General features: G+C 40.1%; 1 protein-coding gene across 1 annotated transcript in view; it reads left to right on the top strand.

The window, feature by feature from the left end:
- The first annotated feature begins 601 nt into the window (after positions 1-601).
- LOC307125013 (E3 ubiquitin-protein ligase TRIM35-like) overlaps positions 602-16,760 on the top strand; it is a 302,217-nt gene continuing 286,058 nt past the window's right edge. The window contains exons 1-6 of the mRNA XM_079814576.1: positions 602-1,803; positions 4,297-4,392; positions 4,763-4,993; positions 5,076-5,098; positions 5,180-5,298; positions 12,469-13,296. Of these exons, the coding sequence (XP_079670702.1) occupies positions 1,408-1,803; positions 4,297-4,392; positions 4,763-4,993; positions 5,076-5,098; positions 5,180-5,298; positions 12,469-12,953 (1,350 nt within the window). The 5' untranslated portion in view covers positions 602-1,407 and the 3' untranslated portion in view covers positions 12,954-13,296. The remainder of the gene's footprint in view (positions 1,804-4,296; positions 4,393-4,762; positions 4,994-5,075; positions 5,099-5,179; positions 5,299-12,468; positions 13,297-16,760) is intronic.

Below are 16,760 nucleotides of genomic sequence, written 5' to 3' on the forward strand. Positions count from 1 at the left end.
AGAACGAAGAGGAACATTTTCCAGAAGGATTTGAAACGTTTGTTTCTGAACAGACAGCAGATCTTTGTGATTCTCTTGGTTATTCATTTCTGAAACCTTGATTCATAAAGTGAAAGTAAAGCTCAGATTGCTGGATCTCAAACAGAGAAAATGGCTTCACTGTCTGAAGATGATTTCTCTTGTCCCGTGTGTTATGAAAGGATAAAAGGATATCAGATTGTTTATCGGTGTATACTGGAGAGATGTTTGCAATAAGGTGGATTAGGGAAGTTAAAATATCCAAGGCAGTAATATGTTCAGATTGTAGTTCAGCTCTAATAAGTTTGAAGGAGATGAAGTCAGAAACAAGACAGGATATGGTAATAGAGATAGTTCAAGAATTATATTCAATTAAACAAGCTAATTTAGAGGTACAGTTTTTGTGGGTTCCAGCTCACATTGGGTTAAGAGGTAATGAGGAGGCGGATGCATTAGCAAAAAAGGCAATAGAACGAGAAATAGTAGATATACATAGTAGATATAATTATTATAGTATAGTATATTATATATAATAGTAGATATACATAGTAGATATAATTATTAAAAAGAATATTCTGAAATTATGGCAGCAGTATTGGGACAATGAACTAAAAGGTAGACATATGCATCAAATACAGTCAACAGTGGGTAAGGGAAGAATATCAGGTGGGAGTAGGAATGAAGAGAATATGATTACAAGACTAAGATTGGGGCATACAAGATTGAATAGCACATTGCACCTAATAAGTAAGCATCCAACAGGTTTATGTGAGTTATGTGAAGTTAGTGAAACAGTTGAACATGTAATAATGCACTGTAGGAGATATATGGTTGAAAGGAAAGAGTTGAAGGAGGAATTAAATAATATAGGAGTTAAGTTGAATATTCAAAATGTATTAAAATCAGATAGGAATATAAAACAATTATTGGTAGGTTATTTGGGAAGTACTGGGTTAAATAAGCGTATTTAAAATAGGTGTTTTTTGTGTGTTTTTTTTCTCCTGTCATGGGGGCTGAGAGTGGACGGAGGAGCTGAACACGCAGCGCCGGATGAAATTCGATGATGTCTCTATGCGGGTAAATAAAGGGAATTTATGTTGGGTATAGAGATATAGGAAGTGTCAATGGTCCATTTCTGCTATAGGTGGCGGTAATGCACGTATTTGTTTGCGATCCGCCGTAAAATAATAATAAGAAGAAGACTTTGTCTCAACAAAAGCCACAAACAATCAGCGATCAATGAAGAACGAAGAGGAACATTTTCCAGAAGGATTTGAAACGTTTCTGAACAGACAGCAGATCTTTGTGATTCTCCTGGTTATTCATTTCTGAAACCTTGATTCATAAAGTGAAAGTAAACCTCAGATTGCTGGATCTCAAACAGAGAAAATGGCTTCACTGTCTGAAGATGATTTCTCTTGTCCTGTGTGTTATGAAATCTTCAGGGATCCTGTTCTTCTGTCCTGTAGTCACAGTTTCTGTAAAGAGTGTGTTCAACAGTTCTGGAGAACCAAGAAAGCTCAGGAGTGTCCTGTCTGCAGGAAAAGATCCTCAAGAGGTGATCCTCCATGTAATCTTGTGTTAAAAAACTTGTGCGAGTCGTTCCTGAAGGAGAGAAATGAGAGGCGTTCATCAGGATCTGAGGAGCTCTGCAGTTTACACAGTGAGAAACTCAAACTCTTCTGTCTGGAGGACAAACAGCCGGTGTGTTTAGTGTGTATTAACTCACAGAAACACGACAATCACAAATTCAGACCCATCGATGCAGTGGTTGCATCATATAAGGTAAGACAGATTTACAGATAAACACTAGTTTAAACTTACAGTATGTATTATATATGTTACGACTGCTAGGGGTCAGCCGTAACAGGAAAAGAAAGAGAGTCTCACTACCAGAGAGAAGTCGAATAACAAGTGTTTTATTAACAATAAGGGTTTAGCTTCAGGGGCAGACAAGGCCAAAATAACAAACAAAACAAACTTCTTTTTAGAAACTAAATAAAAATAAAGAAAACAAAAATACAGTTAACTTCCCCAACTCCCATAAACAAAGTGTAAAAGAGGTACAAATTAACTGCCATCAAACCCCCTACCTCCCTTAATTAGACAAAAAGTATTTACAAATGTATAAACAAAGTTTTGTGGCAAGCAAATCAGAATCGGCAACCAGGGCAATAGTCAGAAAAACTGGAGTATCAAACGTAACAAACACTCTCCCACTTTCACTAAACACTAACAATCTCTCTGGCACGACACTTTTACTCAAACGATGATGTCTGATAAGGCAGCGAGGCAACAAGTCATGCCTAGGTTATTGAACGCAGCAGACGAGTGTTTGAGGCGGTCCTTAGATCAGGCAAGGCAAGTTTATTTGTATAGCACATTTCATACACAGTGGCAATTCAAAGTGCTTTACACATAAATGAAATTAAAATATTCGTAAGTGAATATATATATAAAAAAAAAATATATATATATATATATATATATATATATATATATATATATATATATATATATATATATATATATATTATAACCCGAATCTGGAGTGGAAGAAAAATGAGAGTCAGGTTTACGTTAAAAATATTTGTCAGGTAACTGTGCGTTTAAACATTAGCCTTACAGACAAATCTTCCTGGACTGAACCACCAGGGCTACAGATCTATCCGTCAGAGCAGATTTAAACGGGTCTTCCTCGCGCCGGAGGGATTTCGATTTATCGCGCACCCGTCTCTCAACCTCTTCCACCCAGACAGCCTTAACAAAATAATAAAAAATAAAAAGTATAATTAAAAATAAACATATTAGGTTAAAAGGGTTAAATTGAAACATATAAATTAAAGTGCAAGCAGTTCGGACAAAGCACAGAGCTCATTCAGTAAATGCACAGCTAAACAGATGTGTTTTGAATTTGGACAGATGTGCACAGATGTGTTTTGAGTTTGGACAGATGTGCACAGATGTGTTTTGAGTCTGGACAGATGTGCACAGATGTGTTTTGAGTTTGGACAGATGTGCACAGATGTGTTTTGAGTCTGGACAGATGTGCACAGATGTGTTTTGAGTTTGGACAGATGTGCACAGATGTGTTTTGAGTTTGGACAGATGTGCACAGATGTGTTTTGAGTTTGGACAGATGTGCGCAGATGTGTTTTGAGTTTGGACAGATGTGCGCAGATGTGTTTTGAGTTTGGACAGATGTGCGAAGATGTGTTTTGAGTTTGGACAGATGTGCACAGATGTGTTTTGAGTCTGGACAGATGTGCACAGATGTGTTTTGAGTCTGGACAGATGTGCACAGATGTGTTTTGAGTTTGGACAGATGTGTTTTGAGTTTGGACAGATGTGCACAGATGTGTTTTGAGTTTGGACAGATGTGCACAGATGTGTTTTGAGTTTGGACAGATGTGCACAGATGTGTTTTGAGTTTGGACAGATGTGCACAGATGTGTTTTGAGTTTGGACAGATGTGCGCAGATGTGTTTTGAGTTTGGACAGATGTGCGCAGATGTGTTTTGAGTCTGGACAGATGTGCGCAGATGTGTTTTGAGTCTGGACAGATGTGCGCAGATGTGTTTTGAGTCTGGACAGATGTGCGCAGATGTGTTTTGAGTCTGGACAGATGTGCGCAGATGTGCTTTGAGTTTGGACAGATGTGCGCAGATGTGTTTTGAGTTTGGACAGATGTGCGCAGATGTGTTTTGAGTCTGGACAGATGTGCACAGATGTGTTTTGAGTCTGGACAGATGTGCACAGATGTGCTTTGAGTTTGGACAGATGTGCACAGATGTGCTTTGAGTTTGGACAGATGTGCACAGTTGTGTTTTGAGTTTGGACAGATATGCACAGATGTGTTTTGAGTCTGGACAGATGTGCACAGATGTGTTTTGAGTTTGGACAGATGTGCACAGATGTGTTTTGAGTCGGGACAGATGTGCACAGATATGTTTTGAGTCTGGACAGATGTGCACAGATGTGTTTTGAGTCTGGATTTGAAAGTGGCTACTGTTGGAGCACATCTGATCTGTTCAGGAAGCTGGTTCAGCTACGGCTGGCATAATAGCTAAAAGCAGACTCTCCTTGCTTTGAGTGAACCCTTGGTATTTCTAACTGACTTGATCCTGATGATCTGAGTGATCTGATGGGTTTTTATTTAATCAGCATTTAATCATATTAGTGAAATGTTGATAAACACAATCTCTCAGGTTCCTAATACATGTGGGATCATATTAGTGAAATTTCTGGTATCTTGAAGATTTTCTCTTTAAATCCCAGGAGGAGCTCAAAACAGCAGTGAAGTCCTTACAAGAGAAACTCAAACACAATAAAAACATTAAAGGAGAGTTTGAGAAAACAGTTCAACACATCAAGGTGAGGATTGAGTCAACTGTCATGTTTACAAGTTTGATTAGAACTGATTTGTCATAATTACATGTTCCTTTATTGACTGAAGCGTGCGCGCGCACACACACACACACACACACACACACACACACACACACACACACAAATTAATATTCATGAGTGTAACAACCTGTTAGCACAACATTATGCTTCTACCTGAGGATTTGACTGATAATGTGTATTTTCACACTACACACACAGAACATCTACTACTACAGTTATAGTACGTCAGAAAGTTAAAGTTGTAGTTCACTAACACACATTCCCCCACTCACTCTTCATGCTGCTCCAGAATCAGTTCTTTGAGATGATTGAAGTGAATGTGATGTGATTTCAGTCTCAAGCTAAGCACACAGAGCGTCAGATTAAACAGCAGTTTGAGAAGCTTCATCAGTTTCTCAGAGATGAAGAAGAAGCTACAATCACTGCACTGAGGGAGGAAGAGGAGCAGAAGAAGCAGATGATGAAGGAGAAGCTGGAGGAGATGAACAGACACATCTCAGCTCTTTCACACACAATCAAAGACATGGAGGAGATGATGAAAGCCAAAGACGCCTGCTTTCTGAAGGTCTGATTTCACATCATTGATTGATTGATTGATTGATTGATTGAGTGAGTTCTTGATGATCAATGGTGTGTTTGTTCTGCAGGAGTTTCCAGTCTCAATGGAAAGGTGAGTGATCTGCTGGTGTCTCTGGTCTCTCTGGTTCTGATCCAAAGCCACTGCAGTTCTGACTCCTGAATGTTCTTCCAGAGTCCAGATCTCACAGCCGGATCCACAGATGGCTTCTGGAGCTTTGATTCATGTGCCACGGTACTTGGGCAACCTGCCGTTCAGAGTCTGGAAGAAGATGCAGGACATCATCCAATACAGTGAGTCTGGAGAAGATCTGAGCTCTCACACACACTGGAAATCACACATGGGTTTCTCATGACACAAAAGCATGTGATTCTTGTGAATCTTCAGACTGAAACACTGAAGCTCAAATATAATATTGTGAACTCAATGAACTTCATATGTATTTAAGATCCTCAAAGAGTTTCCATTATGTTGGTTTTACTAGAGGAACTATTGACAGTCTCTCAAGTTCATGAAGAAAGTTATTAATTTTATAATCTCCTCAGATTCAAAACATAAAATTATTTTCCTCTTATTTTGAAGAATATTTTGTATTCCATAAATTGCTACTTTTGTTTCTTAAGACAAAACTGAAGATTTTGAAATTCTATAAAGAATGTTCTTAAAAATCATATTGTTATATTATAAAATATATTGATCAGATTTACCTTGAGCAGATCATTAAATCCCTTACAGAAAGAAAATATATTTCCATATATTTATGGTCTATATATTAAAAAATGTTAGGAAAAATATATTTTGTTAATATGTTACAATATATAGAATGTACCGCTCTTAGTCACAACACGAAGGCTGAGGTTCTTTTAACTGATGTTTAATGCTCTCTGGACTCAGACATCAACACCGTAGAACTGAGTAAAAAAGATGAATATACAACAAAAACATGTCATACAGTCAGTTACATGGAAAACATACATGACTTTAAACTCATACATAAACAGAAAATACATACCACTTTTGCCTGCTTGTGAGCTAAGAGAGGGGGTTACATCTTGAAGCTTCTTGACTGCACAACTTATGATCATAAAGAGAAATACTTTAAACCTTACGATGATTACATCGTTTTATATGATCAGCAGAATTGCTCTGTAAAACTCCGACCGCAGTTTTGACTCAAACAGGAAGTGACATACAAAGACACGATGGGAGAAAAATAAAATATACCCAAAAAACTCTTAGAAAGAATAATTATTGCTCAAATATACAACAGTTGAGTATATAAATCACAATAAGCATTATAAAATAGTTGAAATATAAAAATATACAGATTAAACTGATTAAAAGTTACTGAAATAAATGAGTGTTTAGGTACACAAGCACCATCTAGTGGAAATAAACATTATAGACACCCAAAACTTTGTGACAGCAAACACACTCCCACCATCACACAATGTGTGATTCTTAATAGAAGTTCAGTAACTCAGCATGAACTTATAAACATTCAGAGGGGAAGTATTTGTACACGTTTAACATACACAGTTAAACACTAATCAAAGCTAACCCTTTAATCAGCTTCAAGTAGTAACACTGTTTTGTGTATGGGTCTTTCTAAGTAGACTGACTTGTTTGTGCGTGCACCCTTGCTATCTAGTCTTGCATCACTAACCAGAAGTTTAAGTCTTCTCACCATTCCATCAGATCCAGGGAAGACTTCTACCACTTTAGCTAGCTTCCACTGTTTTCGTGGAGCTAAGTCATCTTGAAGCATAACAATATCATTTATCTTGGTGTTTCTCCTGATCTTATTCCACTTACTTCTCTGCTGCAAACTCAACAGATATTCCTTCCTCCACCTAGTCCAAAACTCATTCGCCAGAAACTGAACTCTTTTCCATCTCTTCTGAAGATAAAGATCCTCCCTTATAAACTCTCCAGGAGGTGGTGCAATGATGGTGGACTTCATTGTTAGTATATGATTCGGCGTTAATGGTTCTGGTCCCACAGGATCATTGATGTGTTCTGAGGTCAATGGTCGACTATTCACGATCGCCATTACTTCATACATGAATGTTCTTAAAGAAGAACTGTCTAGTCTTGCTGCAGACTTGTCTAGGATGGACGTTAGTACACTCCTTACAGTCCGAATCTGTCTCTCCCAGACACCACCCATGTGACTGGAAGCAGGTGGGTTCATGACAAAGGTACAGCCTAACTCTTTCACATGTTCTTGATCCATTCCCTTCATCAACTTCAGGAACTCTCCCTTTGCCCCCATGAAGTTGGTACCTTGATCACTATGCAGTTGACTTACATTGCCACGTATAGCAATAAGACAACGCAGTGCATTAAGAAAGGCATCAGTGCTAAGATCATCCAGCACCTCAAGATGAACAGCTCGCGAACACATGCAGGTGAAAAGTAGTCCGTATCTCTTCAACTCTTTCCTTCCTTCTTTAACATAGAATGGACCGAAGCAGTCCATGCCACTATAGGTGAACGGCGGAGTAGCTTCCATTCTTTCTAGTGGCAGGTCAGCCATCCTTTGCTCCTGATTGCATTTCCTCAGCTTCCTACACTTAACGCATTTGTAGATGAGAGATGAAACTTCACTACTGCATCCCAGAATCCAAATACCATTGGAGCGGATTTCATTGATGGTCATGCCACGACCTTGATGTTGCACCTTTTCATGGAAGTGCTTTATGAGTCTTCCCTTTAGGAAGAATGGCTGGATGCTTTACATAAGGGTGAAGTTCTGCCTGTGTCAATCGTCCTCCCACCCGTAGGACATCATGGTCGTCGATAAACGGACTTAACTTGTACAGCTTGTTGAACTGACATGAATTAACTTCCTTGCCTTGTCTTAGATGCTTGATTTCGTCACTGAACACTTCTTCTTGTACGATACGAATAATGAATTGTTCAGCATCCTTTCTTTCTTCGAGTATTGTGAAATTGTTGGATCTTTCTACCAAACCTTTCGCACTCCTTGCACAACGTTTGAGTCTCGCTATGGCTTTCACTGCCCTCTTCCAATCTGAAAACCTTTGCAGTCGATCTGACAGACACCACTCTTCTCTTGCCTTGGTCGTGAGAACTTGTGCCCTTTTGAGCTCTGGATCTCCATCATTAATCTCTCCCACATTAATGTCTTCCTTAGGGAGTTCTATTTGCCATAGGAAACTTGGACCAGTAAACCAGTTCGATCCCATGAGCTCCTTTACGGTGAGCCCACGAGAAGCATGGTCAGCTGGATTTTGTTCTGAAGCCACATATCGCCATTGACTAGTCTCAGTGCTTGTTCTGATTTGCTGAACTCGATTGGCTACAAATACATGGAAACGTCGTGCATCGTTGTTAATATAACCAAGGACAACCTTGGAGTCTGTCCAGTAGTATTCACGGATGTCATCCAATTCTAGTTCTCTTTTTAGCAAATCACCAATTCTTGTGACAACCACTGCAGCTGAGAGCTCTAGTCTGGGAATTGTTACCACCTTTGATGGAGCAACCCTAGCTTTACCCATAACGAGAGTGCAGTAGACCTCTCCAGACATGGTTACAGCTCTGAGGTATGAACATACTCCATAGCCTGACACACTGGCGTCTGAGAAATGGTGTAGCTCATACTGCTGAACATCCTTGAATGTTGATGGCACATAACAACGTGGTATCTTTATCAAAGACAGGTTATGGAGATTTTGCAGCCAAGCTTCCCAATGCGGCTTGAGGTCATCAGGAAGTGGTTCGTCCCAGCCCATCTTATCTTGACACATCTTTTGTAGGGTACTTTTCCCAACTAAAATGAAGGGAGCGACGAATCCAAGAGGATCAAAAATAGAGGCAACTGTAGACAACACTCCTCTTCTAGTAAAAGGATTTTCCTTTACTAGCACTCTGAAATGGAACTCGTCTGAAGCTACGCACCATTGGATTCCGAGCACCCTCTCTACTTTAGGCTCTCCTAGAGACAAGTCAAGGTCAGTAGCCCCTTCAATACATTCCTCCCTTGGAATTGTGGCGATCACAGTCTTGCTGTTGGTGATGAATTTGTGCAAGCGAAGCTTCCCGGTATTGCAGAGACCCCTGGCTTCCTTTACAAGCTGGATTGCCTCTGCTTCAGTGTCTACACTTGCTAAGCCATCGTCAACATAAAAATTACGTTGTATGAACTTCACTGTGGCTTGATTAAACTTGCCTTCACCTTGTACGGCAAGGTATTTGAGGCCGAAGTTTGCACATCCAGGCGAGGAGGCCGCCCTGAACAAGTGGACCTTCATTCGAAAAACTGATGGTGGGACTTTCATGTTTCCATCTTCCCACCATAGGAACCTGAGGTAGTCCCGATCCTTTGGAGCAACATGAATCTGGTGGAACATACGCTCCACATCACACATGATGGCCACTTGCCCTTTCCGGAAACGACACAAGACTCCAACAAGGGCATTTGTGAGGTCAGGCCCAGTCAGTAAATGCTCATTCAGAGAAGTATTCTGAAATCTTGCAGAGCAATCAAAGACGATGCGAATCTTGCCTGGCTTCTGCGGGTTATATACTCCATGGTGAGGTATATACCATGCTGGTTGATTACTTAACTCCATCTCTGGGACCTTTTCAGCATCGCCTCTCGCCATTATGTCCTTCATGAAAGCCAGGTAATCCTTTTGGTACTGCTTATCTCTCCTTAAACGCTTCTCTAGGGATCTGAGTCGATGCTCGGCACATGCTTTGTTGTTTGGCAAATCTGGCCTCTCACCCTTAAAAGGCAATGGCATCTCATAGGGCCCTATCTTGCACCCAGCGCAATTGACTTTGTACACCGACGCATGTGTCATTCCTATTTTGCACCCGCGCAAAGCGCGCTTTTCCCTCCACAGAAGCACGTCGCTAAACTAGTGAATGCACTTGCGCTCCCTGGGCGGTTCAGCGCAAAAAAGGAGGCGTGTTCCGGCGCAAACAATCCCTGGTGCTATTTTGCTGTTCCATTAAACAATTGCGCCACTGACCAGAAAAAACCTAGTCTAAAGTCAGTGGCGCGTTGCGCGTTGTTCATTATGCTATTTTAAGGGCGCATGCTTGACCATAATGTATAGCGTGCACAACGCGCTTACACTTTGCTCATGTAATCTACACAGATGCAACAGTTATTTTTGCAAATCATAAATTGTTACACTAAAAAAATATTAACACATGAGATGACGGAAATCATTGTGGTGTGCCACGAAGATGTGAAAAAATAGGCATAAATCTAGCTTACAAATGATTCAGGCTAATTGTAATAATTAAGGATAAGACCTGTTTGCCCAATAGTGGCAAGACATATATGTATATAAGGACATCTGACAAATTGGTTTGTCCGTCAAGAACCAGGAAAAAAAATCGACTGAAAAACTGAAAAAACTGAAAGACTGAAAAAAAAAAAGACTGTGAAATCACCTTTACCATAATGTACAACATTACAACTTCACTTCTCTGTCTTTCACTGCTCTTACAAGCACATCAGTCTCCTCGGCTGTGAACCGCTCCTGGCGTGCGCCTGGTAAATACGCCATAATAATAGCAATCCATTATGGAACTTGCGCACCTGCTTTTAAAGGGAATGTTGGATGACGCTCGGATTGGTTTATTCACGTTACGCCCAAACCACACCTATGAATAATGAAGCTACTTCAGACCAACCCATTTTAGATTTGCGCCGGGCGCAAGAGCCATTTATCCCGCCGGGAAAATAGCAACAGCGCCGAGACCCGCCCACAAAGTTACTTGCGCTTCGCGTTTTTACACTTGCATTTCAGATCGTTAAAATAGGGCCCTTAGTGTCCATCTTGCGTTTGCTTAATGCCTTCATTCAATTTAGCCAAAAACCTTAAGTCTTCTTGTGACGTTGAGATTTCCTCTTTATCCCTTTCAACAAAGTCCGACTCAAAAACCTTCATTATCTCTGCTGGAGTGATCATCTCTTTTACCTTGTTCCTATGTACAAAACAGACTTCAGACTTGAGTTTGTGAGATGAATCACCAGCTGGAAGAACTTGCTTCATAATAATCCTGTGACTCACACCGATTTCATCTTGATAACTGTCATCATGGTTGTATCCAACGATACTCCAACCCAACACAGATCTTTGTGCAAATGGCTGATTCTCATTGCCACTGATAACATCTCTGGGAAGTAAGGCTTGAGGACAGTTGTATCCTATTAACAAACCTACTTCACAGTCAAGTGCAGGAGCCATTACATCTGCCAGATGTTCTAGATGAGGCCAGTTCCTTGCGGTTTCACATGTGGGTATATGAGATCTATTTGCAGGTATATAGTCTCTATTGTAAGTTGTTGTATATATTTAATATATTGATCATACATATATGGAAACACATTTTCTGTCCATAAGGGATATAATGAGAAAATACTTCTTAAGATGTTGTTATTGGTATATTTGAGAACTTAAGAATTGTTCAATAATTGCACTTTGGATCATTCAAAACGTTTCTTTTCTTAATAAGATTTTCATGAATCCTGAATTCATTTTGAAAGGGTTTCTAGTAGAAGTGCTTCATGAATCTTCATATTTCCATGTTTCAGAAACACAATGATGAGGGTCTGTTCAGATAATGATGTGTTTACCAGAAGAACCTGCTTCAGTTACACTGAGATTTATTACATCTGAAAATATTAACATGATTGATTATTCATAACTAACACAAAAACAACTGACAGAAACAAAGTATTTAACACACACACACACACACACACACGTTTGTTTTTGTGAAATGTGAGGACATTCCATAGGCGTAATGGTTTTTATACCGTACAAACCGTATTTTCTATCCTTACACTGCCCCTGCCCCTGCCCCTAAACCTACCAATCACACACACACACACACACACACACACACACACACACACACACACACACACACACACACTGCCCCTACCCCTGCACAGTTTACTTTCTGTGAAAAAAACTCATTCTGTGATTTATAAGCATTTTGAAAAGTGAGGACATGGGGAACGTCCTCATATTTCACCCTCTTTTTGTAATACCCATGTCATTATACACATTGGGTCCTGATATTTCACAAAAACATGCCCACACACACACACACACACACACACTCTCTCTCTCTCTCTCACACACACACACACACAGGATTCATACAGATGCAGTTTTTCATCTCAACAGCTCTGATTGTTTGATTGTGATTTAATCTTTTCCAGAATATCAGTTTCTCTTGATGAGACACAAATGTTTGAATCACACATTTAATGTTTGTCTCTGATGCCATTAAACACTGATGATAAAAATGAGTGTGTAACTAAAAACACTGACAGTGATCAGAGGAAAATGTCTGATGTGTTTGATCAGGACGAGTGTCATAATTCATAATAATCTGTGATTGGTTCACTCTTGATCATTATATGAAGATCAGAATAAAAGCAGCTGTTGATTGTGTCTCATCAGCTCCTGTGATTCTGGATCCAAACACGGCAAATCCACAACTCGCCCTGTCTGATGATCTGACCAGTGTGAGAGACATCTGGGATGAACCGCCTCTTCCTGATAATCCAGAGAGATTTGACTGTTATGAGTGTGTTCTGGGTTCAGAGGGTTTTAACTCAGGAACACACCGCTGGGATGTGGAGGTTAAAGAGAGTCGATACTGGAGTCTTGGAGTAACTACAGCATCAAACCAGAGGAAGGGAATGGGTGTTTTATTTAACACTGATGTCTGGTGTGTGCAGTACGAACTGCTTGGGGCTGGTTTTCCTGTTAAACAGAAGCTTGATCGTGTGAGAGTTGATCTGGACTATGACGGAGGAACGGTGTCATTCTCTGATCCTGTAACTAACACACATCTACACACATTCACAACCACCTTCACTCACACACTCTTTCCATTCTTCTGTTCTTCCTCTCTGAGGATCTTACCGGTCAATATTCAGTAAACGTTACACCTGTAGGTCTGGATCGAGCTGATTTCATCTTTTACAGTGATCTATGCTTGTGTGTGTAAAACTTCTCAGAAATGTTCTTAAAGGGACAGTTCACCCAAAAAAGATAATTGTCATCATTTACTCGCCCTCATGTCGTTCTAATCCTGTATGAGTTTCTTTCTTCTGATGAACACAAAAGCAGATATTTTGAAGAATGTGTGTAATCAAACAGTTTCTGATCCCCATGACTAACATAATATGAAATAAATTACCATAATAAAGAACAAAAAGGTGTGTCCAAACTTTTGCCTGTATATTTCCTCTATGAATATTGGCTTGCTGTCAGTGATAGACAGTGTCAGTGATGTTGAGCTGGTGCGTCTCCTCTCTTCTCTCTGGGAAAAGGCTGGATGTGAGGAACAGAAAGAGGAAAGAACAGGATGTCTGATGGAGAGCAGGGCGATGGGGGCGGGGAATTGTCCGGAAGGAGCAGAGGGACGTTAAGCAAGCAGTCGCTTTGAGTGATGGGCGGCAGGAAGTGTGGGCGTCGGTCTCTCCTCTTTTGCCCCTCCCATTTACACACTGGCTCCGCCCAGATGCCACGCCCACCAGAGTCGCTCCAGTGTCGTTCTGTGGTTTGTTTCCTCTTCCTGTCTGTTATTTCTAAACTCTGTATCCGCCGGCTGAGATCTGACGCCTCGTCTCTAATTTTTACGTGTTTATTTTTGTTTTTTCTCGTCGCCTGTCCCCGCCAAACTTCTTCAAGCAAGTATTCTTCCTTTTCAGTCCTGATTCCCAGGTCTCTGCAGCGGGTCCTCGCTGTAGCGTTTAGCCGTCCGTCATGATGCCAGTGCTGAACACTGACCGTTTGACATCATCTTTCTGAGGCTTTGCACGTAACATTTTGTGTAATGGCCTGTCTCGTGTCTGAAGGCATTTGAGTCCGTTTATGGGAGCGTTTTGGTGATTTCGACCTGTTATCGGCTCTGAGTGGTCAACAGTCTGACCCGATGTGTTTCGGGTCGTGTTTAAGACTGAACGCAGGCGACGATGGGGTGGTAAACTAGCAGACAGACCCGTCTGACCCACCGAACGGAAGAGCGGAGCGGGCCGGAGGTTAACCAGGTGATGCTTCCCATCGTGCTCACTAGTTTTGAGGATGATCCCAAATCCAGAAGAACTCCCTGGAGTTTCGTCCATGCTGGAGTCTGGGGGAAGAACAGAGGTCAACGTTTTCACAGATTAAAATAATTTAGATTCAAATAAATATGGGTTTTTCAAAAATGCAAGGTTATTGTTTTAACCCAAATGATGGGTTCAGCCTGTTGGGTCATTATTCATTAATAACACATTGATATGTGTATATAAATTTAAAAAAGTATTTAGTAAAAAAAAATTAAATAGCCTACATAAAAACAGTACTATAACAGTTCATAATGATGAATATATTTATTACCAGTATATAAAATGGGTCTTTTAAATGTTAGGATGGGGATCCATCGCATGAGGATAATCATGTCTGATTGTCAAAGAAGGAAAGGACTTTTCTTTGATTGACTTTAGTAGCAATTATAAAAAAGCATGATGGTATTTCAGAGTTTTTTGGGCATATATTACCACGTCAATGCCCTGTTTTAGTTTCTGATGGTAATCATGTAAAAACAATGACATAAATATGGTAATCACACAGTATGGTATAAATAAAGTAAACATTGTATTTTCATGTACTTTTAGTAAAGTGGAGTGACATTTCTGAATTAAATTATTCTGGATGCATCATAAATGCTGACGAAAATAAAGCTGGTTCAAACACTAAACAGAGAGACAGCAACAGAAGAGAATGAGATGAAGTCTTGTTTAGAAAGAGAAGCTGAATAAGAAACAAATGATGAGGTCAGATTTACACACAGACCAGCATGAAGAGCCTCTTACAGTCTGACGGCTTCATCTCTTATCAAACACACTCAGCATCTGTTGCCATGGAGTCCTGCAAGACCAATCAGCATCTCTCAATCTCTCTCTCTTTGTCTCTCTTTCATGTCATGCCCTTCACCAGCATGAAGCATGTGCAGCTCGCCTCTCTGTCTGTCCATCAATTATGAAACAGACGGCAGGACAGAAGCTCTGACCAACACAGTGAACTCACTCAAAATCCACATGATTCCTGACGGTCATCCACAAGATTTCAGTCAAGAAACAGACGAAAGATAATAGAGACGAGTACAGTCACTGGCCACTATTTATTAATTTATTTTAAATTTATTTGATGATTCCCTAAGGAATCACTACACTCTTCGGTTCCCACATCCAGAGTCTGTGCCAGAGAAAGAAAATCCAGAATCTTCCACATTCTCCAGGTTGAGCACCACACTAACCCCAGCGGAGGCAGAGGAGGAACAAATGAGCATTCTCTTCTTTAATTCAGTGATCTTAGCACCCTCAAGTTCAGTAGATAGATAGATAGATAGATAGATAGATAGATAGATAGATAGATAGATAGATAGATAGATAGATAGATAGATAGATAGATAGATAGATAGATAGATAGATAGATAGATAGATAGATAGATAGATAGATAGATAGATAGATGGACGGATAGACAGATAGATAGATAGATAGATAGATAGATAGATAGATAGATAGATAGATAGATAGATAGATAGATAGATAGATAGATAGATAGATAGATAGATAGATAGATAGATAGATAGATAGATAGATAGATAGATAGATAGATAGATAGATACTTTATTTATCCCTGACAGGGGAAATTCGAGTGTCCAGTAGCATTCCATACAAACAAATAAACACAATAAGAACGAGACGTAAAAAAACTAATAAAAACAATACACACTCCACACAAACTATTAACCAATAATAATAAATAAATAAATAATTTAAGAGTTACTATCAATAGTAGTATTAAAATGCACATTAGCAATATTCATTGTACAGTCTTATAGCAGCTGGTATAAAGGATCTCCTGAATCGCTCAGTCCTACAGCACAGGGAGAGGAGCCTGTCACTCCGGTTACTCTTCTGAGCCATCAGAAAGTCATGCAAAGGATGCCTGCTGTTGTTAAGGATGGCCTGCGTCATTCTCCTAATTCTCCTCTCTACCAAAGCTCCCACTGAGTCCACGCCCCTCCCCATGACCGACACACATTTTGTGACCAGTTTGTCCAGTCGATTATGGTCTCTGACAGTCAGGCAGTTCCCCCAGCACACAACACCAAAAAATATTGTACTGGCCACCACAGATTGATAAAAAAGGTACAACATATCATTACAGACATCAAATTATTTGAGTCTTCTAAGAAAGAAGAGTCTGCCCTGACCTTTTTTGTATACTGCATTAGCATGCACTGACCAGTCCAGTTTGTTGTCGAGATGGACATCCAGATATTTATAGGTAGGGACCACCTCAATACTCTCTCCGTTAATCAACACAGAGGAATGTTGAGTCTTCCGCCTGCTAAAATCCACTATCATCTCCTTTGTTTTCGATGTATTAAGGAGAAGCCCATTGCACATACTCCAGTGTGTAAAATCCTCTATGACCCTCCTGTACTCCATCACCCCCCCCCCCCCCTTCACACATGCCACCACAGCTGTATCATCTGAATGTTTTTGTATGTGGCAGGATGTAGATCTATATGAAAAATCAGATGTATGTAATGTGAAGAGGAATGGAGAGAGTACTGTTCCTTGGGGAACTCCAATGTTTGTCACCACTGTGGTCGATCTTCCAGATAGTTCGATATCCAATCGATGAAGACAGGATCCACACTTAATGTCTCAAGTTTCTCTCGAAGAAT

This window comes from Gobio gobio (assembly GCF_949357685.1).
Source record: "Gobio gobio genome assembly, chromosome: 1".
In the NCBI taxonomy this organism is placed as follows: domain Eukaryota; kingdom Metazoa; phylum Chordata; class Actinopteri; order Cypriniformes; family Gobionidae; genus Gobio; species Gobio gobio.